The sequence below is a fragment of the Giraffa tippelskirchi genome, chromosome 2 (assembly GCF_054371585.1).
Source record: "Giraffa tippelskirchi isolate mGirTip1 chromosome 2, T2T-mGirTip1v1.2.pri, whole genome shotgun sequence".
Lineage (NCBI taxonomy): Eukaryota > Metazoa > Chordata > Mammalia > Artiodactyla > Giraffidae > Giraffa > Giraffa tippelskirchi.
Genome location: NC_137276.1, coordinates 102,156,529 through 102,181,151, shown reverse-complemented (window position 1 = coordinate 102,181,151; position 24,623 = coordinate 102,156,529). Strand labels below are relative to the sequence as shown.

Sequence of the window (24,623 nt, the reverse complement as noted above, 5' to 3'; positions counted from 1 at the left end):
AAGGCCTGTGATATCATCTTGGTATTACACAACAGAAATGGGAAGGATCTGGGGCTTCTCTGTGGTATACTGGGTGCAACTGTCTGGTGGCACATCTCCTACTTGTGGATTGGCTTATAAAAGACATATGTACCAGATAAAACTCTCTCTTGGAAAACAAAAGCCAGGGCTCCAGCCTCAACTCACAGACAGCCCTCTGATATCTCTCCCCTGTGCTGTGGCCCCCTAATTGCCAGGGCTGAAAAGCAGTGAAGCTATCCAGGGAACTGTAGGTCCTTCAGAGTCATTTTCTGTACAGATCACTCTGAACTGAGGGTTGGTACTGGGACAAGTAAGAAGCCACTTCAGTTTACTTACATGACCTTCTCTCACTTTTATACCAATTTAGCAAATTTTCAGGGTAATGAACTGATCAGGGACATTATATTGAGGCTCAAGTCATTTCAGCCAGCCAGGTTGCCACCATGGGCTCTTGAAAGCTTTCAACACGTCCTAAATCCAAAGGAAGAATTAGTTATTCTTCACAGTCAGGAAAATAAAAGTGGGGAAGAGATGATTAGAAATTAATAGAAATGGTTTTTGAAGGAGGGCTATTTCCCTTTGCTCAACGGGTAGTTCTCATTTGCCCTAATATGCTCCTTGCTGTTGCCAGCAGGAAAGGAAGTGCAGTGGATAGCTAAGTTAAAGCCTGAATAATGTAACAACGATAACCAAAATAATAGTAACGAATACAATAACAAATCTCATGTACTAAATATATCCTATATGTTCAGTACTATGATGATAGCTCTGCATGTATTACACATTTAATTTTCGTGATCTTCCTGTATGGGAAGTAATGATCTCATTTTACAGAGAGAGAAATCGAGACATGAAAAAGTTTAAGTTAAATCATTTTCCCCGGATCACCTGGCTAGGTGTTGACAAAGCAGGGGTTTGAATCCAGGTCTAACCAACTCAAGCCCAGAACTTTTCTGAGATGTCATGCAGTTCCACTCAGTTTAACATACAGTTTCATCCCTCCTCTCTCCTGCAGGCTCAGTATCCTCCTGGGCCCTAAATACATCCCATTAGCATGCCAGGCCTTTCAGCCTTCCTCATGGAGAGTGCAGGGTGCATTCCCACCCTGAATCCCTTAAGAAGCAGTTGGCTTCCCTTCTTACCTCTGGAGTGTCCTTCATTTACTCAACTCATTCCTTTCTACCCAAAGTCTTTCACTTTTTAATTCTCTTTACCAAAGGAGTTATTTCTCAGTTCCTAAAAGAAGAAAATTAAATAAACTTTTTCTCCATGGCAAGGTTTGTCCATCAAGAAATTGTCATGACTTGGAACACACCTAACAAAATAAGTGGAGTTTAATGCCACAAGCCAAGTTCTCTCAGCAACCAACTGAATGTGCCAGGAGATGCAGAAGTTGGACATTCCAGGAAGATAGAACATGAGGGCCCTGAAACTGGAACACTTGTACTGGATAGAACAGCAGAGTCTCCTCTGGCTAAGCATGTTTAGCAAAAATGTAAGGGAAGAACATGGCGGTGGGCAGGACCACATCAGGTAGTGTCTAGTGAGCTGTTGTAAGGACTTTGAATTTTATGCAAAGAGCAGTGGGAAATGATATAATGTCTGAGAGTCAGTGGGAGTACATGAAACAAGACTGGCCACACATGAGCTGATCGTTGTTGGAGCAAGTGATGGATTCATAGTGGCTCATTATAAAAATCTCTATTTTTGTATATTTTTCTAATTTTCTGCAAAAAAAAAAAGTGTGATAGAATGAGAGGGCATTAGAGGGTTCTAAAGCAATCAAGACACTATTCTGACTTACACTTTAAAAGAGCTCTTGACTGATGGCAGGGAAAGGGGACTAGACAAGATGTCCTCCAGTCATCAGGGTCTCTACATCATACACAGTACACCAAATCTGGTCAACAGACTCAGTGGAGCAGGATCAGTCATATGGGTAGCAAATCATGGTTCTTTTTAAAAAGTTACCTTTGATTTATTAGTAGTAGTGAAAGTTGCTCAGTTTTGTCCAACTCTTTGTGACCCCATGGACTGTAGACCACCAGGCTCCTCTGTCCATGGACTTCTCCAGGCAAGAATCCTGGAGTGGGTTGCCATGCCCTTCTCCAGGGATCTTCTTTATCCAGGGATCAAACCCAGGTCTCCTGCATTGCAGGCAGATTCTGTACCATTTGAGCTACTAGGGAATTCCCCTTTGATTTAAAAGGGTAAAGTAAATGTGATATGGTGGGGAAACCAATGGGCTAGCAATCATGGGAGGGAGGCAAGAGATCTGGATGGCTTATTTCATCTCTTTAAGCCTTGCTTTTCAGTGCAGCAATAGTGCCAATCTGTCCTCATAGAGTTGTAAGAATTAAGAGATGGCAGGGGAAAGAGTTGTACAAAACCATGGAAACACAAACATAAGGGGTTATTATCCTGGATGTCTTCCTTTTGTAATTACTACTGGTACCACAAATAGTCTGCAGTACTAGTAGGTTTAGTACCAGTAGTACAGTAGTACCAGTAGTCTTAGGCTTCTAAAGGATTTGATAGAGTGTGATTGCTGGACTGAGAACAGAAGATATAAATTTTGGCAGGGCAGCAGTTAAGAAGATTGCCCTGCCACAGACTTAAAAAAAAAATTCCTGAGCATAGTCCAAAGGCTCCAAGTAAAGTGAAGAAGCTCCAGAAGCTCGAGAATGCCACCTTCATGTGCTTGAGGGACAGGTGTGCACACACACACATATACATTTTGATCTCTAGCACTGGAGGTGGGAGATGGTTCATTAAGTGTTTCTGTGGAACACCCCTTCCAAAGAGTTCATAGCATGTGTGAGCCACTACCTCAGAAACCCTGAAAACCTACTAATTTGTGTGCATGTGTGCTCAGTTATGTCCGACTCTTTGCAACCGCATGGAGCCTGCCAGGCTCCTGTGTCCATGAAATTTTCCAGGCAAGAATACTGGAGTGGGTTGCCATTTCAGTAGATCTTCCCTATCCAAGGATTGAACCCACGTCTCTTGTTTCTCATGCATTAGCTGGCATATTCTTTACCACACCACCTGGAAAGCCACTGAAATGTAGGGGAGTACAATTATTCCTGACCTGTAAAACAAAGCAGGAAACCTTGCCCATGTCTTATGGTTTTTTTTCACCTTTGCTCTTTAAGATACTCATCTAAGGATACCACACTTGTTTTTCTCCCCAGGCCATCCTGTCATTTAGTTGCATATCCTTAGATTTATCTTTTAAATAATGTTTGAGGATGTTTCTTACATCAAGGTTTTGGTTTCCTCTGATGCAACACAAACCCCACCCCCACCCACACACACATAATTTCCAATTTTAGTTCATAAAAAAGCAGCAAGTCCCAGATTTTCCACTGGTGGAAGGCTAAGAGGCATGTTAGAGCAGAGAGAAATGAGTCTCTTATGTGGGTTCAGAAGCTGGTGTTGGACTCACAAAACCTGTTTGTATTTCTGCTCAACCACTTACGCACCGTGTGACCTCAGGCAGGTCATTTAATTAAGGTCAGTTTTCTGGTGTGTGAAATGAAGATAATGATAATAACTGCTTTGTAGAATTCATGAGAGGATTAGATATATGAGAAGCACAGCTTCTAGGACAAAGCAAGCATTCAAAAATTGTTGAGTTATTGTGATTATAGGCTGGTAGGAAGCGTTGTAATTTATTTTGCTATAGTGTCTGTCTCATCCAACTTCTCTTGGTTCAGTGGCTCTTAGCTAGGGTTGGTTTTGGCCCCTGGGGGACATTTGGCAATGTCACAACTGGGGAATGCTACTGGCATCTAGTGGGCAAAGGCCATGGACATTGCTAAACATCCCTACTATGCACAGGACAGTCCTCCACAGCCAAAATGTCAACTGTGCTAAGGATGAGAAACTCTAGAAACTAAACAATGTGGAGTTTATAATCCATTGAAACCATATAGTAATTTTGTTACTCAGATCTGAAAGTCTTAGTCGCTTAGTCATGTCCTACTCTTTGCGACCCCATGGACTATAGCCTGCCAGGATCCTCTGCCCATAGACTCCTCCATACCTACTTGAGTGGCATGCCTTTTCCTTCTCCAGGGGATCTTCCCCATCCAGGTCTCCTGCATTGCAGATTCTTTACAGTCTGAAGCACCAAGGAAGCCCTCAAGTACTTTCCACAATTACTTGGGATCTAAAAAGTGTAAAATGTGTTTTGATTGTGGAAAGAGAAGCACTAATGATTAGCCTCAACAATTTCTGATCATGATCAAGTCACCCCTAGTGACTAGTAACTATAGGTGCTCATCAGAGAGTACACAGCTAAGGGAACATTCATGACAATAATTCCTTACCTGACCAAAATAGTTTCTTAAGATCCACCACACCATTGTCCCTCTGTTTGCCATAGCCTGTTCTACTGAAATTTCAATTTCTTACCAGTTCAGACGGCCGAAAGATAAGTTTTCTTCAAACACCAGAGACACAACCCAGGTCTCAGAAGCCTCCCTCCTTTTCTTTTTCCTGGAATCCCATCTCATAGATGACTAAAGTCTGAGACTGTTCCTTACTCTGTATCTGTTGAGCTATTTTACAAGATTTCAAAAGAGCAGCCTCTTGGCTTCTTTTCAATGGAGCATGTTAGCCAGGTAGTACACGTGACCAGTACAGGAAGTCTCAAAGAATGCAAGGTGTTAGGCAGCCTTCCTCTGTATTAAAAATGTTTGCTAACACCAATGCAGACATCATCTTGTTTTTCTTGAGTTTTTCTTTTCTTATCTTTTGCTTATAAAATAGCTTTGTGTTTGGTTTGATATGCTATTCAGAAAGCATATTAAAATCAAAGTACCAAGGTTTCAACCCTAGTTCGATTCCTGGGTCAGGAAGATCTGCTGGAGAAAGGATAGGTTACTCACTCCTGTATTCTTGGGCTTCCCTTGTGGTTCAGTTGGTAAAGAATCCGCCTGCAATGTGGGAGACCTGGGTTCAATCCCTGGGTTGGGAAGATCCTTTTGAGAAGGGAAAGGCTACCCACTCCAGTGTTATGGCCTGGAGAATTCCACAGACTATATAGTCCATGTGGTCACAAAGAGTCAGACACAACTGAGCAACTTTCACTCACCAAGATTTCAAAGTCCAGACTACTCTCCCCAAAGAGTAAAATTTGCAAAGAAGCACGATGACGTGCACACAGATCCAGAAGTATGTTCTTAAAGTGTTGAGAATTAGTTTTTCTAATTTCACAGGCAAGTTCTTTATCCTTAACTTCCTAAAAACTAATAAATCATTGGCCAAAGATGGTCACAAACTGTATGTAGCATTTAAAAGTGACTATTATTACATGTCAAAATGTTGACACTGTTACTACTATAATCATAATTATGGAAGGGATATTTCTCACCAGAGCTTGTCTGTAATAATGTGATCTTGCTAAGCTTTGTTTTCCCTCTTGCCCTATCTGCTGTACAAATCATTCTCCACTTGTGGGTCACCTGACTTCTAATGACTCATCATTCTCATTCACATTACTTGGAACAATAACAGTTCACTAACAGTTTTCCTGTGTTTCTAGTAGTGTGAATAACAAGATGATGAGCTATTAGAAAAGTGTTAGTAAACTTAGAATAGTAGTTCTTAACCTAAAATTTACTCAAGGAGGTTTTTAAAATCCTTATGCCCTGGCTGCATCCAAAAGTAATTAAGCCAAAATCACAAGGGAGGAATCCAGTCCTTAGAATTTTTTTAACTCCCCAGTTGATTCCAGTGAGCATCCAATGTTGAGAACCAGAGGTTTAGAAGAAACCTCCATCACAATAAAAAAAAAAAAAAAGTAAAAGAAAGTTGCTCAGTTGTGTCTGACTCCTTGCAACCCCATGGACTATACGGTCCATGGAATTCTCTAGGCCAGAATGCTGGAGTGAATAACCTTTCCCTTCTCCAGGGGATCTTCCCAACCCGGGGATTGAACCCAGGTCTCCCACATTGCAGGTATATTCTTTACCAGCTGAGCTGCAAGGGAAGCCCTCTATCATGGTGAACAGAGGCAAAACACTTAAACTGGTAACATTACTATCTCAATCTATTTTCAGGTTTTTAGACATGGAGACCGAAGTCCTATTGAAACCTTTCCTAATGATCCCATTAAGGAATCCTCATGGCCACAGGGATTTGGCCAACTCACTCAGGTTGGTTGGATTTTCATCTAAGGGTTTCTGATGACTCTTAAGGGAAAGTGTGGAATCGTTACAATATATTGAAACTGTATAACTACTTTAGTTACTCAAATCTTGGGAAGTGTTTGCACAGGTACCTGGGAGCTAAAAAGTGTAAAATGTGTTTTGATTATGCTCAACAATTTCTGATCATGATCAAGTCACCCCTAGTGACTAGTAACTGTAGGAAAATTGTATAAAATTTTACATAAAATTATAGAAATATATAGAATTTTGATATATATAGGATTTCCTGTTAGGTTTATTAAAGCATGAGTTGTGCATGGACAACAGAAGAATCAGTTCAGTTCAATTGCTCAGTCGTGTACAACTCTTTGCAACCCCATGGACTGCAGCACACCAAGCTTCCCTGTCCTTCACAAACTCCTGGAGTTTGCTCAAATTCATGTCCATCAAATTGGTGATGCCACCCAACCATCTCATCCTCTGTCTTCCCCTTCTCCTCCTGACTTCAATCTTTCCCAGCATCAGGGTCTTCTCCAGTGAGTCAGGTCTTCACATCAGGTGGCCAAAGTATTGGAGTTTCAGCTTCACCATCTGTCCTTCCAATGAATATTCTTCTGCACTTAACTTTCTTCATAGTCCAACTCTCACATCCATACATGACTACTGGAAAAACCATAGCCTTGACTAGACAGACCTCTGTTGGCAAAGTAATATCTCTGTTTTCTAATATTCTGTCTAGGTTGATCATAACTTTTCTTCCAGGGAGCAAGAGTCTTTTAATTTCATGGCTGCAGTCACCATTTGCAGTGATTTTGGAGCCCAAAAAAATAAAGTCTGTCACTGTTTCCATTGTTTCCCCATCTATTGGCCATGAAGTGATGGGACTGGGTGCCATGATCTTAGTTTTTTCAATGTTGAGTTTTAAGCCAGCTTTTTCACTCACCTCTTTCAGTTTCATCAAGAGGCTCTTTAGTTCCTCTTTACTTTCTGCCATAAGGGTGGTGTCATCTGCTTATGTGAGGTTATTGATATTTCTCCTGGCAATCTTGATTCCAGCTTGTGCTTCATCCAGCCCGGCATTTTGCATGATGTACTCTGCATATAACAGAAGAACACATGAACTTAAAAGATGCTGAAGAGAGCCAAGAATTGCTTACAAGCCAGCCCATGAGTTTCTCAGGCTCGACCTGAGAAAGTAGAAAATAATCCTGAATCAGCAGAGTTAGGAAAACTCATTTCCTTTGGTACTAGTATTGCTAAAATTTATTTTTGTTAGATGGAAAAGTGAAAGTGAAGTTACTCAGTCATGTCCGACTCTTTGTGACCCCATGGACTGTAGCCTACCAGGCTCCTCTGTCCATGAGATTTTCCAGGCCAGGGGTACCGGAGTGGGTTGCCATTTCCTTCTCCAGGGGATCTTCCCAACCCAGGGATCGAACCAAGGCCTCCTGCATTGTAGGCAGACGCTTTACCATCTGAGCCACCAGGGAAATTTTGTTAGATAGATGTATTGGGATTGAACTGATGCAGAAAAAGCCTTTGACAAAATTCAACATCCATTTATGATAAAAACCCTCCAGAAAGCAGAAATAGAAGGAACATACCTCAACATAATAAAAGCTATATATGACAAACCCACAGCAAACATTATCCTCAATGGTGAAAAATTGAAAGCATTTCCCCTAAAGTCAGGAACAAGGCAAGGGTGCCCACTTTCACCACTACTATTCAACAGAGTTTTGGAAGGTTTGGCCACAGCAATCAGAGCTGAAAAAGAAATAAAAGGAATCCAGATTGGAAAAGAAGAAGTAAAACTCTCACTGTTTGCAGATGACATGATCCTCCACATAGAAAATCCTAAAGATTCTACCAGAAAATTACTAGAGCTAATCAATGAATATAGTAAAGTTTCAGGATATAAAATTAACACACAGAAATCCCTTGCATTCCTCTACACCAATAATGAGAAGACAGAAAGAGAAATTAAGGAAACAATACCATTCACCATTGCAACAAAAAGAATAAAATACTTAGGAATATATCTACCTAAAGAAACAAAAGACTTATATATAGAAAACTATAAAACACTGGTGAAAGAAATCAAAGAGGACACAAACAGATGGAGAAATATACCGTGTTCGTGGATTGGAAGAATTAATATAGTGAAAATGAGTTTACTACCCAAAGCAATCTATAGAGTCAATGCAATCCCTATGAAGCTACCAACGGTATTTTTCACAGAACTAGAACAAATAATTTCACAATTTGTATGGAAACATAAAAAACCTCAAATAGCCAAAGCAATCTTGAGAAAGAAGAATGGAACTGGAGGAATCAACCTGCCTGACTTCAGGCTCTACTACAAAGTCACAGTCATCAAGACAGTATGGTACTTGCACAAAGACAGAAATATAGATCAATGGAAAAATATAGAAAGCCCAGAGATAAATCCATGCACCTATGGTCACCTTATCTTTGACAAAGGAGGCAAGAATATACAATGGAGAAAAGACAATCTCTTTAACAAGTGATGCTGGGAAAACTGGTCAACCACTTGTAGAAGAATGAAACTAGAACACTTTCTAACACCATACACAAAAATAAACTCAAAATGGATTAAAGATCTAAACGTAAGACCAGAAACTATAAAACTCCTAGAGGAAAACATAGGCAGAACACTCTCTAACATAAATCACAGCAGGATCCTCCATGACGCACCTCCCAGAATATTGGAAATAAAAGCAAAAATAAACAAATGGGACCTAATTAAAATTAAAAGCTTTTGCACAACAAAGGAAATATAAGCAAGGTGAAAAGACAGCCTTCAGAATGGGAGAAAATAATAGCAAACGAAGCAACAGACAAACAATTAATCTCAAAAATATACAAGCTACTCCTGCAGCTCAATTCCAGAAAAATAAACGACCCAATCAAAAAATGGGCCAAAGAACTAAACAGACATTTCTCCAAAGAAGACATACAGATGGCTAACAAACACATGAAAAGATGTTCAACATCACTCATTATCAGAGAAATGCAAATCAAAACCACAATGAGGTACCATTTCACGCCCGTCAGAATGGCTGCTATCCAAAAGACTACAAGCAATAAATGCTGGAGAGGGTGTGGAGAAAAGGGAACCTTCTTGCACTGTTGGTGGGAATGCAAACTAGTACAGCCACTATGGAGAACAGTGTGGAGATTCCTTAAAAAACTGGAAATAGAACTGCCATACGACACAGCAATCCTACTGCTGGGCATACACACCGAGGAAACCAGAATTGAAAGAGACATGTGTACCCCAATGTTCATCGCAGCACTGTTTATAATAGCCAGGACATGGAAGCAACCTAGATGTCCATCAACAGTCGAATGGATAAGGAAGCTGTGGTACATATACACAATGGAATATTACTCAGCCATTAAAAAGAATACATTTGAATCAGTTCTATTGAGATGGATGAAACTGGAGCCCATTATACAGAGTGAAGTAAGCCAGAAAGAAAAACACCAATACAGTATACTAATGCATATATATGGAATTTGAAAGATGGTAACGATAACACTATATATGAGACAGAATAAGAGACACAGATGCATAGAACAGTTTTATGGACACTGAGGGAGAAGGTGAGGGTGGGACGATCTGAGAGAATAGCATTGAAACATGTATATTATCATATTTGAAACAGAACACCATTCCAGGTTCGATGCATGAGACAAATGCTCAGGGCTGGGGCAATGGGATGACCCAGAGGGATGGGATGGGGAGGGGTGTGGGAGGGGCGTTCAGGATGGGGAACACATGTAAACCCATGGCTGATTCATGTCAATATATGGCAAAAAAAACACTACAATATTGTAAAGCAATTAGCCCCCAACTAAAGTAAATAAATTTATTTAAAAAAAAAATCGTCAGTTAAACACAGGGAGCCCTACTTCCTAAAGAGCACCCAAGAAGGTGAACTGGGAAACAAAGACATCTGTGGTCATACTCCACTGCCCTGCCCTCTTCACCTGTGTAAGTGGATTAACCTTCTGTTTGGAGCCACAAGCCCCCATGTATTGCTTCTGTCCTGACCAAAATATGGTTTAAATATATTAAGAAAATATCATAGCATGTTTAGAGTTGAATATCTACCCTAAATTAATGGGTCTTGATCTTGGCTAAATATTGGAACTACTTGGAGAGCTTTACAAAGTACTGTTGTCGGCCTGAAAGTTTCTTATTTAATCCATATAGAGTGCAGCCTGAAGAGTGGGATTTTTAGAAACTCCTTGATCTAGTGTGTAGTGAAGGCTGAGGATTACTGTCCTAACTGCATCATCTCAACGAGGAGAGAACGCGAAGAGGCTATTTGAGGCCAGCATCTTCTGGCTCCCATCAGAGCTCTTCCCACCACAGCCTACATAACTTCTGGCTTCCTGAAAAAGAGAAGGGTTATAAAAAGGCAGGGCTGCTCCATGGTCTCTATGGTTCTGTCAAGACTCTGGTTCCCTTGCTGTAATGTTCCACTAAAACCAAAAGATTCTTCCAGACTGTGGGACCTGTCTGGGTTCTTCTGGCATTCTCCTGACTAGCCACCATTTCTCCTGGTGTTCTCAATCTTCCAAGTGCAAGTGAATTATTTGAGGATCTTGTTAAAATGCAGATTCTAATTAATTGGGTCTGACATGGCCTGAGATTCTCCATTTCTAACATACTCCTAAGTGATGCCCATTGTGCTGCTACATGGCCACTCTTGAAGTAACAAGGTTCTGGAGCTCAAATTCCTGCCCTTGACTTGTTGTTCAGTCGCTCTGTCATGTCCAACTCTTCACAAACCCATGGACTGCAGCATACCAAGGTTCCTTGTCCTTGTCCTTCAGTATCTCCTGGAGTTTGCTCCAACTCGTGTCCATTGATTCGGTGATGCCATCCAACCATCTCATCCTCTCTTGTCCCCTTCTCCTCCTGCCCGCAGTCTTTCCCAGCATCAGGATCTTTTCCAATGAGTCAGCTCTTTTCATCAGGTGGCCAAAGTGTTGGAGCTTCAGCATCAGTCCTTCCAATGAATATTCAGGGTTGACTGGTTCCTTCCTTTAGGATTGACTGGTTTGATCTCCTTGTAATCCAAGGGACTCTCAAGAGTCTTCTCCAACACCACAGTTCAAAAGTATCAATTCTTCAGCACTTAGCCTTTCTTTATAGTCCAACTGTCACATCCATACATGATTACCGGAAAAACCATAGCTTTGACTAGACAGACCTTTGTAGGCAAAGTAATGTCTCTGCTTTTTAATATGCTGTCTAGGTTTGTCATTGCCCTTGACTAGGTACTTCCAATCTGCATAGTGACAAAGCAATGGTTCTTTTTGAGTTCAATGATTTTCAAAGTACGGTCCCTGGATGAGCAACATCACCATTACCTGGAAACTTGTCAGAAATGTAAATTCTCTGGCCCCCCCGACTGAACTAGAAACTCTAGGGTTGAAGCCTGGGAATCTTTGTTCCTAATGAGTTCCCCAGGTGATTTACTGTTCTATAGAAGAGGACTATTTCCTTAAAAGTTAGCTTTAGGTTAGAACAACAAATTATACCAAAAGTACTTGCTTCTTCAGCTATCCAGGTCATTTAGGAAACTCACAAACCTCAAAGTACACATTATTCTTTTCCCACTTCTTTTCTCATCTAGAAAGGTAGCCAGGAGTGGCAAGTAAATGAGTGAGTGGAACCAATCTAAAGCCACAGTGACCACATCTTTTCTGACTCCTCTTCTGATGAGGCTCTGAATTAAAGACAGTCTTGAGTGCAATATTGCCCAAAGCATAGTGTTCTACCACACAGATCTGAATCACTTAGGGGACTTGTCAAAATACAGATTCCAGGGCTACACCCAGGATCCAATGAACTGGAACCTCTGGCAGAAACACTGAGGAATCTGCATTTAAACAGCACCCTGGATAATTTTGCTTCTGATGCACAGTAATGCTTGAGGATCATCAAGCTAAGGCAACACTTCTCGATGACTCACTGCCATTGGAATCTTAATGAGCTTGTTAAAAAACAGATTTCTGAGCTCTCCCCACGATGATTTTGGTTCAATAGGTCAAGGGTGGGGCCCAAGAATTTGGTTTCTAACATACTCCCAAGTGATGCTAATACTGCTGATCCAGAGACCACATTTGAATAACAGACTTTAACTTTTCATGAACCAGACATAAGTGAACTGTGTAAACAATAAATTATTTCACTCAGAGGTTGAAGGTGATCTTTAGATTCATCAAGTCTAACCTCTTATAGGATGATTGAATTTCTTCCACAAGGTAACCATCCCTTGAAATTCTCTACCAACAAAGATGACTCAATGAATGCTCTGCCAGAAGAGATTAACCATTTACTTAAATTCAATGAATCATCAACTATTAACTGTGCAAGATTCTATGTTAAGTGCTAATGACAATGAATTGAGTTTTCTCAGGCAGTCATGACTAAAGATTACAGTTCTCTTCTCCTGTTTGCATTTTAAAATATGTTGTTACTATGAAACTATTAAAATATACCATTGTTCACTCTACTTATTCAATGAGGAGTGATAAGACTCACAGCTTCACAGAACTTACTGTCAATAATTTTTTCTTTTATTTGTTCCCATAGTTGGGCATGGTGCAGCATTATGAACTTGGAGAATATATAAGGAAACGTTATGAAAACTTCTTGAACGAATCTTATAAACATGAACAGGTAAGTTGGGAAGCTAATAGTGGGAACCTTGCCCCTTGAAATAATTTAACATAATGTATTTGTTAAAGTTTCCTATTTCCTAAGGAACTTATAAAGGTCAGATATCTTGTTTACAAATGTACTCCTCTTTATATAAATATTTTACTCCTAAAAAAATTATGAATATAAGTAAGTTCAAAATGGACACCTATGGTAAATATTTTGGCTTGGCAAGTAGCCACTACTTAATTCATCTCTTTCATCAATTCAACTGTTGACACACCAGGTTGCTTTAAGTCATGGCATGCCCATAACACTGTCTTTTCCATAATAGGTATTATGATTATGATGCTACCATGTCTACTAATATTTTGGTATGGGTGTCCTGCCATTTCTCAAATATACTATTAGTTCCATAGTGGAGGGAAAACCACAGTTCCTCTCAATTGGACCTGCTTTGATTTTCCCACCCTAGGTTTATGTTCGAAGCACAGATATTGACCGGACTTTGATGAGTGCTATGACAAACCTTGCAGCCCTATTTCCCCCAGAGGGTATCAGCATCTGGAATCCCAGCCTACCCTGGCAGCCCATCCCAGTGCACACAGTCCCTGTTTCTGAAGATCAGGTCAGTTTTCTGGGAAAACAGAGATTTCATTTGTTCTGGAAGAAGGAAGGCAGGCTGCTCAGGACTTGTGGATTTGGGAGTCTGGACAGTTTGTGGGCTGTGCAGCCTTAATTCTTTCCTAAATAATGGTGCACAGGACATAGAAAGCCCTGGTTAGAGGGAGTAGGAATAGAATTTCTCTTTAGAGATTTATTATCCACTTTGTTTTGCTATTCTTTTAACTTCTGGCAATCTGTCCCTCTCCATCTTTACATGCACACACACAGTTCTCAGTGTTCTGCCTTCAATTCCCAGGTTTTTGGTGCCCAACAAAGGGTTCTCCTCCCTCCAAAATATCCTAAGACCTCTCTACCTAGAAAATATCCCTCCCCTGATGAAAATCCCCTTTCCCAGCTAAGGTGAAAAAGAAAGATTTGGGTGCATAATTGGTGGCCAAAATTTTATATGTGTCATAACATTTACCTTTCAAAACAACCATGAATGGACAATATTATTGTGCTCCTTTTACAGCCAGAGAAAAAAGTACTCAGAGAAGTTGAATGAACAAAATAGATCCAAAGTCACACAGCTGATAAACATCACTACTGGGACTAGAACCAGACAGACCTCATCCCGGAGGAGTTTCCTTTTGTGCAAATTAGTCATTCTCAAAATTAGTTGCATATTAGAATCACCTGGAAATTTTTAAAAATATTGATGTCGAGGGCACACCCCATAACACATCAGAATCTCTGAGGGTGGGACCCAGGCACCAATATGTTTTAAAAATTTTCCCTGGATGATTCTAGCGGGCAGCCAAGCTGAGAACCAGTATCATAAAACCAAGTTGCCTAAATGAAGTTGTTCAAGAGAAACTCCCAAATTTATTTACACTGATGGGACTGATCAAGAACTCTTTTATCTTTTCAGAGGAATTCTAAAATGGTAATAATAAATCTAACTAATCTTCCAGGACTGGAATTAAAGACTGTATGAAGGAAATAGTCTGGGACAAGGAACCTTTCCTAATTCCCCTGGAGTCACATTATAACATGGCTATCTCCTCTCTTTATGACTGAGGCTTAGCATGACTACTGGACCTAGAATGCTGCCTGGTGACTTCTGGGTTAGGTTACTATCCCATTTGCATTGTCAGTACTCCAAGAAATTTGACTTAATTGCTGAGCCTGGTGACTTAAGAATTTTTCCCAAGTGCTTTGTAGAAACAGCTTAACCTTGTCAACCTCTCTAGGTAAATCTACTTCAATCAAATTTTCTAGTGTTTCCTGAAAAGACAAGATGATTTATTTATGCCTCTTTCCTTCACAGAATCAGAAGTGAATCGTGATTATCAGTGTTTCGGGGGGGGGGGTGCTTGTGAATATTTTCTTTGAAAAAGAAAAATATTCACTATTCCTACAGCCTTTTCTACATAAAGACTGGACAGAAGCACGAGCTTTAGCCAGTATAAACCAGGGTAGCTATTTTACCCTTAGTCCTGAAAGATAATGATTAACTTACATAGTAAAGAGATGCAGGTGCTATTAGAAGAGGAAGAAAGAAACATGGAGAGTGAAGGTGAGAGGAGAGGGAGAGAGAAATGAGCAAAATGGCCCTCTTACCTGTGGCCCCCTGAAACTTACTCACCAAGACGAAAACAATTCCAACATCAACTAAGAAATTTAACAAAATCAATCAACTAAAGTTATTCCCAGAACAGTGCTAAGTGCTATACAGAAATATGAGACCGGTTTTCTTCCTTAATTTACAATCTATTTGATGAAAAAAGAATTCATATGAAGTATGTAGAAGACAATACAAGGTGGTGGGCAATGATTTCAAGAACAAGCTACATGTGCTGGAGGAATTCAGAGAATAAGTCATACTTAGAACTATAAAGGGCAGTCATTCAAGTCTTCATGGACAGAGTGAGAACTTGAGGATGGTAGGAAAGGACAAGAAGGCAGCCCCAAAGCTTAGCTTTGAGTCAGTGTGAAGTACTTGCCCTTCTGTGTCCAGAGTTCTTGTCTAGAAAGAATGAAAGTAAGACTCAATAACTGAGTTTGGCACATGTTAGTGAATCCAAATTTAATAACCAGAAGAAATCTTGAGACAAAGGCAGCGTGATATAGGAGGGTTGAATTTAAAGTTGGGGAGACCTGAGTCTGAGAGCCACCTATCACTTCAGATACTTGACCTTACTTCCCTGTACTTCAGTCTCCTTTTCTATAAAATGGGAATATCAGTACCCACCTAGCTTCTTCACAGGGATTTGTGAAAGCCAAGTTGGTTAAGAAAAGGAAATGACTTTGTAAACTACAAAATGCTGGACAGATGTTTAGGTGATTATTCTGTTTTCATCCAGACTCTTGGAATATGTGGGATGAAAAAACTAAAGTCTAGAAAAGTTAAGTAATTCATTAAAACCTAGACCTTTAAAAGAACAGTCCTGTGCAGGCAGGGAAATTTAGATGTAAAGCAGTGGATGTAGAAGACACTGTTGTACTTATCTCAGTACTGTGCACACACAAGATGAGCAGTGCTTTGGGGCACTTGTCTGACAGTGACTTGGAGGGAAAAGATACTGGGGCCTCTGAAAATAACTGTTGAAGTCATTCATGAGTGAGGAAATGAAGGCCTGAAAGTAGATGGTAAGGACATTAGAGAAAGGAAAGCGAGGTATGACCAGGTAACACAGAAACAGAAACGACAGGCAGGAAGCAACTTATCAAAAAACTGATTTGTGAGTGGCATTTAATATGTCAGGCCCTGTTCTAAGCTTTGACAACAGTGAACAAATGACAGCAATGAACAAGATGGGCAAGATCCTGGCTGTCTTCAAGTTTATGTTTTATAGGAAATAGATGATAAAGAAGTAAATAAATACAGTCATTTCAAACGACAATGAGTTCCTTGAAGGAAATAAAATAAGGTAACATGATAGTGGCTGAGCAGAATGTCTAGAAGAGCTGCAGAGGGGAAATGTCTCAGGCAGGGAACAGTCTGCAGAGACTGCCAGCCTGTGTGTTCAGGGTACAGCAAGGAGGCTCCCAGCATTGCTGGAAACAAGTGAGTGAGGGGGCAGCAGTAGGACAGCAGAACAGAAAGGTCACTAGGGGCTGAGTTTGGATTTTATTCCCAGCAAAATGGAAAGACGGTGAAAGTTATAAGCTACAGAATGGCATGATTTGATTGATGGCTTCAACATATTAGCCTTTAAAAAAATAAAATAAAAAGTATTAGTGTAGTTGATGCATGAAGGATGAATTGTGATGCAAAGTGATCCCACAGAAAGCCCTTACAATAGTTGAAACACTAATTATGGTGGTCTGGACTAGGAGGGGACAATGAAGATAAAGAAGAGGGGTCTATTTTGGATAGACTCCTGAACAGTGTGGGTTTGACTACACGGGTCCACTTACATACACATTTTTTCAGTAAATTTGTACTACAGCACTACAGGACCCACAGTAGGTAGACTGTCTCAGATGCGAAACAGTGGATACGGACCATGAAGCTACACTGATTTTCAACTGTGTAAGGGTTGGCAACCCTAATCTCTGCATTGTTCAAGAATCAACTGTGTTTTGGAAGTAGACAGGCAAAAGTGATTAGTCAATCTATGAAGCAGGATGATAAATTTTGCTATTGACAAAGGAAGAGAGAATACAAAATGAAGAGACTGAGTTCAAGGTTGTAAATGTCAAATTCGAGGATGAAGAGAAATATTCAACTAATGATATCCACCAAGGGCTGGAAACACAGGATTAGCTCAGATGGAAAGTGAAGAGCAACGAAATGAACTTGGAAGTTACCAGCCTATAGATTATAGTTAAAAATAGAAAGGATTGTCAAATTAAACTCACTTTAAAGGGATGATCACTTTGTCCTCATAATGGATTTTCAAATATATTTTCTATGTTTTTAGTATGTGCTCTTATTTTAACAGTCTGCAAATTTGCAAGAACTTACTTCAGTGAATGATTAATCAATTTCTTAAGATTCTTTCTGGCACCTCTAATTCATTTCTCTATACTCATATGTGTGTGTGTGTGTGAGAGAGAGAGAGAGAGAGAGAGTGCATGTACACAGATGTGTCTCTAGTGCTAGAAATGAAAGAGATTAGGAAGGAAGCAAGATAGCAGTTACCATCTCACAGAGAAACCAGAAGTTAGACTATTTACCAATAACACAGTCTTATTTAGGCAAGTTTATGAAAGGGACAAAAAAGCTTTTGAGTTTTGGGTAACTACTATTTAAGACCTGCAGATCATTTCTCTTTTCCTCAATTTTAGAATTCCATTCAGCTCAAAACACATTTGAATATTTTATTCAAGTCACTTTTTATCTAATGGCTGCAGCTTCTTTAGTTCTTTCAACTAATAAAAGATTAATGATTTCTCTTTTTCCTCAGTTGCTATACCTACCTTTCAGGAACTGCCCTCATTATCAAGAACTTCAGAGTGAGACTTTGATATCAGAAGAATTCCAGAAGAGGCTACGTCCTTATAAGGTTACAAAAAAATGTGTCATTTACAGGCATACAGAAATAGAAATTCTGGGACAATTTGAATATTATCAAAATATCCTTCCAAAAGTTACCAGTTTAGAAAAGTACAAGAGCACCTGTTTCTCCACAGTATTCCCAACAGTGCATAGGCAACTTTGAGGATATTTGCCAATCTGTAAGTGAAAGATGATATCACTAGAAGCATCCCTTCCAAAATCAGGACTGAGACAAGAAAGCCCAGCATCATCACTATTATAGAAGATTGTGCTGCAGTATTCTTCTCTTATGATGAGTGAGCTTTGGATATCTTCACCTAGTTAAATGCCCTTTGTAGTTTTTACTCTGTTCACATCACCTGACCATTTTTCTTTTGGGTATTGGTTTTCTTCTTTTTATAAAGTTTTAGGAGCTTTCTCTATTTTAACATTTTTTCTGGCCCTCTTTTTGTTTGCCCATTTTGGGCTTCCCTGGTGGCTCAGCGTTAAAAAATTCGCCTGCCAATGCAGAAGAAGTGGGTTCAATCCCAGGGCTGGGAAGATCCCCTGGAGGAGGAAATGGCAACCCACTCCAGTATTCTTGTCTGGGAAATCCCAAGGACAGAGGAGCCTGGCGGGCTACAGGCCATGGGGTCACAAAAGAGTCAGAAGTGACCTAGCAACTAAAACAACAACACTACTTGTTTAGTTTTGTCACACGGCTGTATTTGTATATTTATAGTCACATTTAGAAAGGCCTTCACCACTCCTAGGTTACAAGGAAGTCTGCAATGCTTTCTTCTAATTCTACTATAGCTTCATTTCTATATTTACATATTGAATCCATTTACAGTTTGTACTGGCATTGGGTGTGAGGTATCTATCCTGCTGAAGTTTTTTCCCAGATTACCTAATGGCTTTGTCACTATTTATTGACTAGGGCATCTTTTCCCCCACTATTTTATATTAAAATTCCCATGTGTCTATTTCTAGAATTTTTATTCTTATTCTTTCATTTTATTAACCAAAATCACACTGTTATAATTATTAAAAGTTATATATGCTTTAATATCTAAAGGGCTGGACATTCCACATTCTCTGTTTTTTCTGAGTTTTCATGGCTATGTTTTCACTTACTTTTTCAGTGTTTTTAGTGAAAGTGAAAGTCACTCAGTCGTGATCAAATCTTTGTGACCCCCATGGCCTATACAGTCCATGGAATTCTCCAAGCCAGAATACTGGAGTAGGTAGCCAGTTCCCTTCACTGCGGGAATCTCCCCGACCCAGGAATTGAATCTGGGTCTTCTGCATTGCAGGCAGGTTCTTTACCAGCTGAGCTACCATGGAAGTCCAAGGAAAGCCCAGGGAAGTTTTTATTGAGATCTTATTAAATGTATAAATTAAGGAGAATTTGAAACTTTGTTGCAAATTTGTATAGTCTTCCTTTCCAGGAACACAAAATATTTTCCTATCTGTTCTTATCTTCAAGATTGTTTTAAGGTTTTCTTCATACAGATTTTTCTGTTAAGTTTGTCTCAGGTTTATAATATTTACAAATAATAATGGCTTACCTCTTCTTTTCCAATATTTATATTTCTGACTTATTTTGCCTATTTGTATTGGCTGGTACTTACAGTCCAGTACTATATAATAGAATTGGTAGTGGACAACTTTGTCTTATTCCTGATTTTAGCAGTATTTCCCTATTAAACATGCTGGCCTTTTGACCAGATGGAGATACTTTTATCAAGTTAAGGAATTAGCTATCTCTCCTATTTTCTTGAGTGTTTTTATCAGTACTGGTGTTTAATTTTTTGAAAGGTCTTTTCAACATTTTTAGTATAATTAAGTTACTTTTCTCTTGGATCAATTACTAAGATTAATTATATTCATAGATTTACTACTATTGAACCATCTTTACATGTCTAGATTCAAGCCTCTTTCTTTTAGTATGATATTGAATTATTTGTTAATAGTTTACTTAGACCTTTTGCATTGATATTCAAAGTAACTTCAGACTATAGCTTTCTTTTCTAGCCAGGCTTTGTCAGTATAAATGCTTACAAAAATTTTTTGGAAGTTTTTTTTTTTTCTTTATATGCTCCAGACTAGTCAAAATAACACTAGAATAACTTACGCTTGAAAAGCTTGGTAGAATTTCCGCATAAAATAATCTGGCTCTGAAGCTTTGTTTTGCTTTGTTTTGTTGGGGGAGGTTGAGGGCTCTTTAATAATTATTTCTATCTATTTTATGGAAATTTATTTGGGTTAATATTGACAAATTTTATTTTCCTAGAAAATATATGCATTATACAAACAGTATCTTCCAAAGGCTTCCCAGAAATTTCTGTCAGTTGATCAGATAGATAGTTAACCAATGGGTCTCATTACCATGACAATCTAAGAGTAATACAGAACCTGGAGAAATGTTTGTATCCCACCCAAATCTCACATTTATAGCCAGAACCAGATCCCGTGTCTGTTGTGTTTTCCTGGGTTTCTTTGACCTGAGACATGGTTTCCTTTTTCACCTTCCACTCATTTACATATGAGTTATACTTCAACTATTTCCAAAATGAATTTGAGGCAGTACACCTCAGTCTGATCTCAGGACACACCAGGAACATGTGGCTACTGCCAGCAGGTGCCCACAATATTTAATGTAAGAATGAGAAATAATTAGTGTTTGTAAAAATCTTTGGGTTGGCATTATCATAGCCAGTATTACTGGTGCACTTGTATGTGAAGAACAGCAGTTTCCACTGAGGGCAAGTTTGCCTCACAGGGACCCTTTGTCAGTGTCTGGAGACATTTTGGGTTGTCACAACTGAGAGACTAGGGATGATATGGCCTCTAGTGGGTAGGATGCTGAACATCCTACAGTGCACAGGGCAGCCCCACAAAAAAGAACTGTCTAGCCCAAACATCAAAAATGCTCAAGTTGAGAAACCTTGATATAAAATTTCTTTTTACCTCTGTATGTGTCTCAGGATTTTATAGAAGTCTTGCCAAAACTTACAGGATACCATGACCAGGATCTTCTTGGAATTTGGACTAAAGTCTACGACCCTTTATTTTGTGAGGTAAAAGTAAAAATATCAAATATTAACATGCAATCTGATTTGATGACTTATGCCTGTTTTGAAACAGATGAGTACATTTTCCTCAGCTTTTATAAGATATATTATTTAGAGTTTGATATTGAAATATAAGTCAAGGTGTATTTATATTAACTTAAAAATTCTGGCTTCTCTCTGTTAGTTATGTATTCACCTTTTAGAAAATTGTGAACAAAATTGCTTTTCTGTACCACACCAGTTATTTTTTAGTCACTTAGAAATGCTGGGTTCCCGTCATGGACTTTAATGAAAAAAGCAATATTGTTATACTTTATTTAAAGATTTTATAATACTTTATATAAAGATTTTATAATATTTTATAAAAAGAAAAAAGTTACCTGGTTTATGGATATAGAAATAAACAAGCAAACTTTGAACCAGGCTATTAAAATTGATCTATCAGGAAAGAATCTCTCTTTTGCTGTACAATGCATGTGAAATAATCTTTGTAGCTAGATAAATTACTATTTTTTTCAGGGTTTCATGGTGTTTTTCTCAATCACCATGCTCCACCACAACTCTGTTTTCCCAACCAATTCACTGAATCTTGGGGCAGAATTCTGACCAGCTGTATGACTCCTATCCAGTTCTCATTTTGAGGGCATTGAGAGTGTCTGAGGAGCAACAGTTACTTTCAGAATTCCAACTCAATAATAAATGGTACCGGTTGCTCTCTTCCATGTTAGAGGTCATTGATCCAAGCACATTCAATGTTCCCAATATTTTTAGTGTATCATCAGTATCTGTTTCAAGGAAGACTTTTTAGTCTTATAAAAGTCTTCAATAAAAACAAGAGCCCACTTTTTGGTTCAAGTCTTGGGTTTTTTTTTTTTCCTTACTACAGTTCAGTCTGAGCTATTCTGCAATGTGGCTGAGGTATTTTACATCTCTTTCACTTAATTCTTCTGTAGGCTACTTCACTTTCATTTCCTCTTTCATGAACTCTCCCTCTCCCAAGAAAGGCTGGACACAGCACTTCTCACGGGAGAAGGAGGATAAAAAGTCAACAAAGAGGATAGTCAGAAATAAAATATACATTTTTCTTCCTTTTTCTTTGATACAGGGTGTTCATAATTTCACTTTACCCTCCTGGGCAACAGAGGACACCATGACTAAGTTGAAAGAAATATCAGAATTGTCCCTTCTGTCCCTCTTTGGAATTCATAAGCAGAAAGAGAAATCTAGATTGCAGGGGGGTAAGTATTTTTAAAAATGAGAGAAGTTCATTAGACTTGTTGTTGAGTGATCTGGGTCTGAGTCCAGGTCCGACTGTTAATCAGCTATGTAACCTTGAATTAGACACATAATCATTCCACCAGCTTCCATTCTGCAAATTGGGGATAATAATACTACTCACTTCTTAAGTATTAAGGATGAAAATGAATGTATGTATTCCAAAGGCTTAGCAAAAATAGTACCTAATACACTGTTGAACATTATGTGTTATATGATTATCAAAATTATTCACTCTGGGCCTTAATTTTCCCAGCTGGAAAACAGAAACTTTGGGCTAATGCTAAATGATACTTTTCATTCTTTCCATATCAAAAAATCATGGATGTTGTATCTGAGTTCCATGAAAGTCAATTACGCCTGGTGGCTTACTGGATGAATTTTTCAAGTGGGAGGAAAGGCAAAAGTGGCCTGTTTTCTTGAAACCCTTGGTTGTAACCACTGTTAAAGTTAATACAATGTAATTTGCAGGCTAATTATGCCCTATTGATTAATATATATTGCAATTGACAAGTTTATGACACTGCTCAAATTTTTTCATTGGTGTTAAAAGGTGTTGACTTTTCAGTGATGCCTCTTTTCAGCTGGATTTGACCTGTTGTAGAACAGGACATCCGATCATAATACAGAAGCCTAACCCTTGTAATCAGGATAGGTGGGTAGAAGAAAGAAGCCAGGACCAGGCAGGACAGGGATAGGTGCTGAGGCTCTGAGGGCAGCTGAGTGGCAGGCCAAGACCCTAGAGGATATGACAGGTTCAGATGCTGTTCATATAGACATTAAAACTAAAGATGGACAGCAAGAAGAAGTCCACTGTGCCAGGCTGTCATAACAAGGAAGAAATTATAAGCCACAGGAGATGTTCATAGTCATATACTCCAGAGAGTTTGAAGAAAACAGTATAATCACATCAGGACTCCAACCATTGCTAGACCCTATTCACCATGAGGTTGGACAAGTTCAACACACCTCCAGGAGAAAACAGAGACAAAGTATCCTGGGGGTTGGACCAGACGGGAAGGATGTTCACTCAAGGCTGCAGAGGAAGAGAAAGAGTTTAAGTCACTAACCAGGAGAGGAGCTACAAAAGCTCATATAAAGAATGAAGAAATCTGTAATAAGAACAGCTAATGACGTATGAAGTCAAGATAGTTGGGAGTAATTTCATATGAGGTGAACATAGTGCTTGGGGCAAATAATTTAGGGCAGCATCATAAACAAATGATCAAGCTGCAGGCCTGCTGTTACAGAGACCTGGTTGCAAGACACAGAGGGAGACTTGATGGAATGTACAAGTCCTCACTCCAAGCTTAGGGCATGAGCAGCAAGATTCAGCCCTTCCCTGGGGACAGGAGAGCCCCCAGAGGTGAGTCAAAGTTGGAACTTGGTTCTTAGGAATAATTAGCAGGCAGGACATGGACTGTGTGTAGGAACAGAGCCCAGGATGCAGCTCAATCCTACATACCAAACAACCAAGTACACAGAAGGTGGAAGCTGGGCCTCCTTGACCCCACAACCACCAGGTCTCATTCCTGAACCAGCAGGGGCCAACAGTATGGTGGCCAAATGCTTCAGATGGTGAAGACAGGACTCTGTTTCCCCCAACCTAGGCATGATGGGCTCAGGAAATCATCCCCTCACTACTCAAGATGAAATCCATGGACCAGCAAAGTCAGCATCACCAAGCCTCTGACAAGAAATGCGGAATTTCAGGTCCCAACCCAGAGCAGCTAAATCCAAATCTACATTTTAATGAAATCCCATTAAAGTTTCAGAAGCACTTCTCTGGATGTAGGAGACAGTGAAGAAAAGGGCAGGGAAAGCCAGGAAGGAGTCTACAAGAATCTATTAATAGATGCAGGGGTCTGTATCCGAATATCAGATACAGCTTGCTTGTTGTTGCTTCCCAACAGCTTGCTTGTATTTCCTTTACTTTTTCCCTTTGACTACTAGAAATTGCATTTTGGGGAAGTCACCTTCTCTCTCTGGGTCTCAGTTTCCCCATCTGGTGAGTGCATTAAACTAGATTCTATCAGAGTCCTTCCCTAAGGTATTCTCTGGGTCTTAGACTCCAAAAGCTAGCACTCATATGCACACGCTTGTCCTATTTTCTAGGGGAAGCTCAGTACTATTAATGAGCCAGGAAGCTGTTACCTTCATAATTTCTTCCAAGTCACAAGTTCAGCCTATTGTTCAAATCTGGCAAAGCAAGAGAGATTTGTCAACTATACACTTGTTGAGTTATAAAGCACCTGAACCTAATGCTGCAGAGAAAGCATGAACAGTTTGGTGACAGA

At 39.5% G+C, this 24,623-nt stretch overlaps 1 protein-coding gene and 1 non-coding gene across 2 annotated transcripts in view; one reads left to right on the top strand and one right to left on the bottom strand.

Moving 5' to 3' along the window:
- The window catches only part of ACP3 (acid phosphatase 3), a 46,304-nt gene that overhangs the window by 5,485 nt on the left and 16,196 nt on the right, over window positions 1–24,623 (top strand). The window contains exons 3-8 of the mRNA XM_081569836.1: window positions 6,090–6,185; window positions 12,817–12,903; window positions 13,358–13,510; window positions 17,904–18,002; window positions 20,965–21,057; window positions 22,157–22,289. Coding sequence (XP_081425962.1) covers window positions 6,090–6,185; window positions 12,817–12,903; window positions 13,358–13,510; window positions 17,904–18,002; window positions 20,965–21,057; window positions 22,157–22,289 — 661 coding nt within the window. The remainder of the gene's footprint in view (window positions 1–6,089; window positions 6,186–12,816; window positions 12,904–13,357; window positions 13,511–17,903; window positions 18,003–20,964; window positions 21,058–22,156; window positions 22,290–24,623) is intronic.
- Window positions 7,598–7,669, bottom strand: TRNAC-ACA (transfer RNA cysteine (anticodon ACA)). The gene has a single exon. It is a non-coding gene; the product is annotated as a tRNA-Cys (tRNA).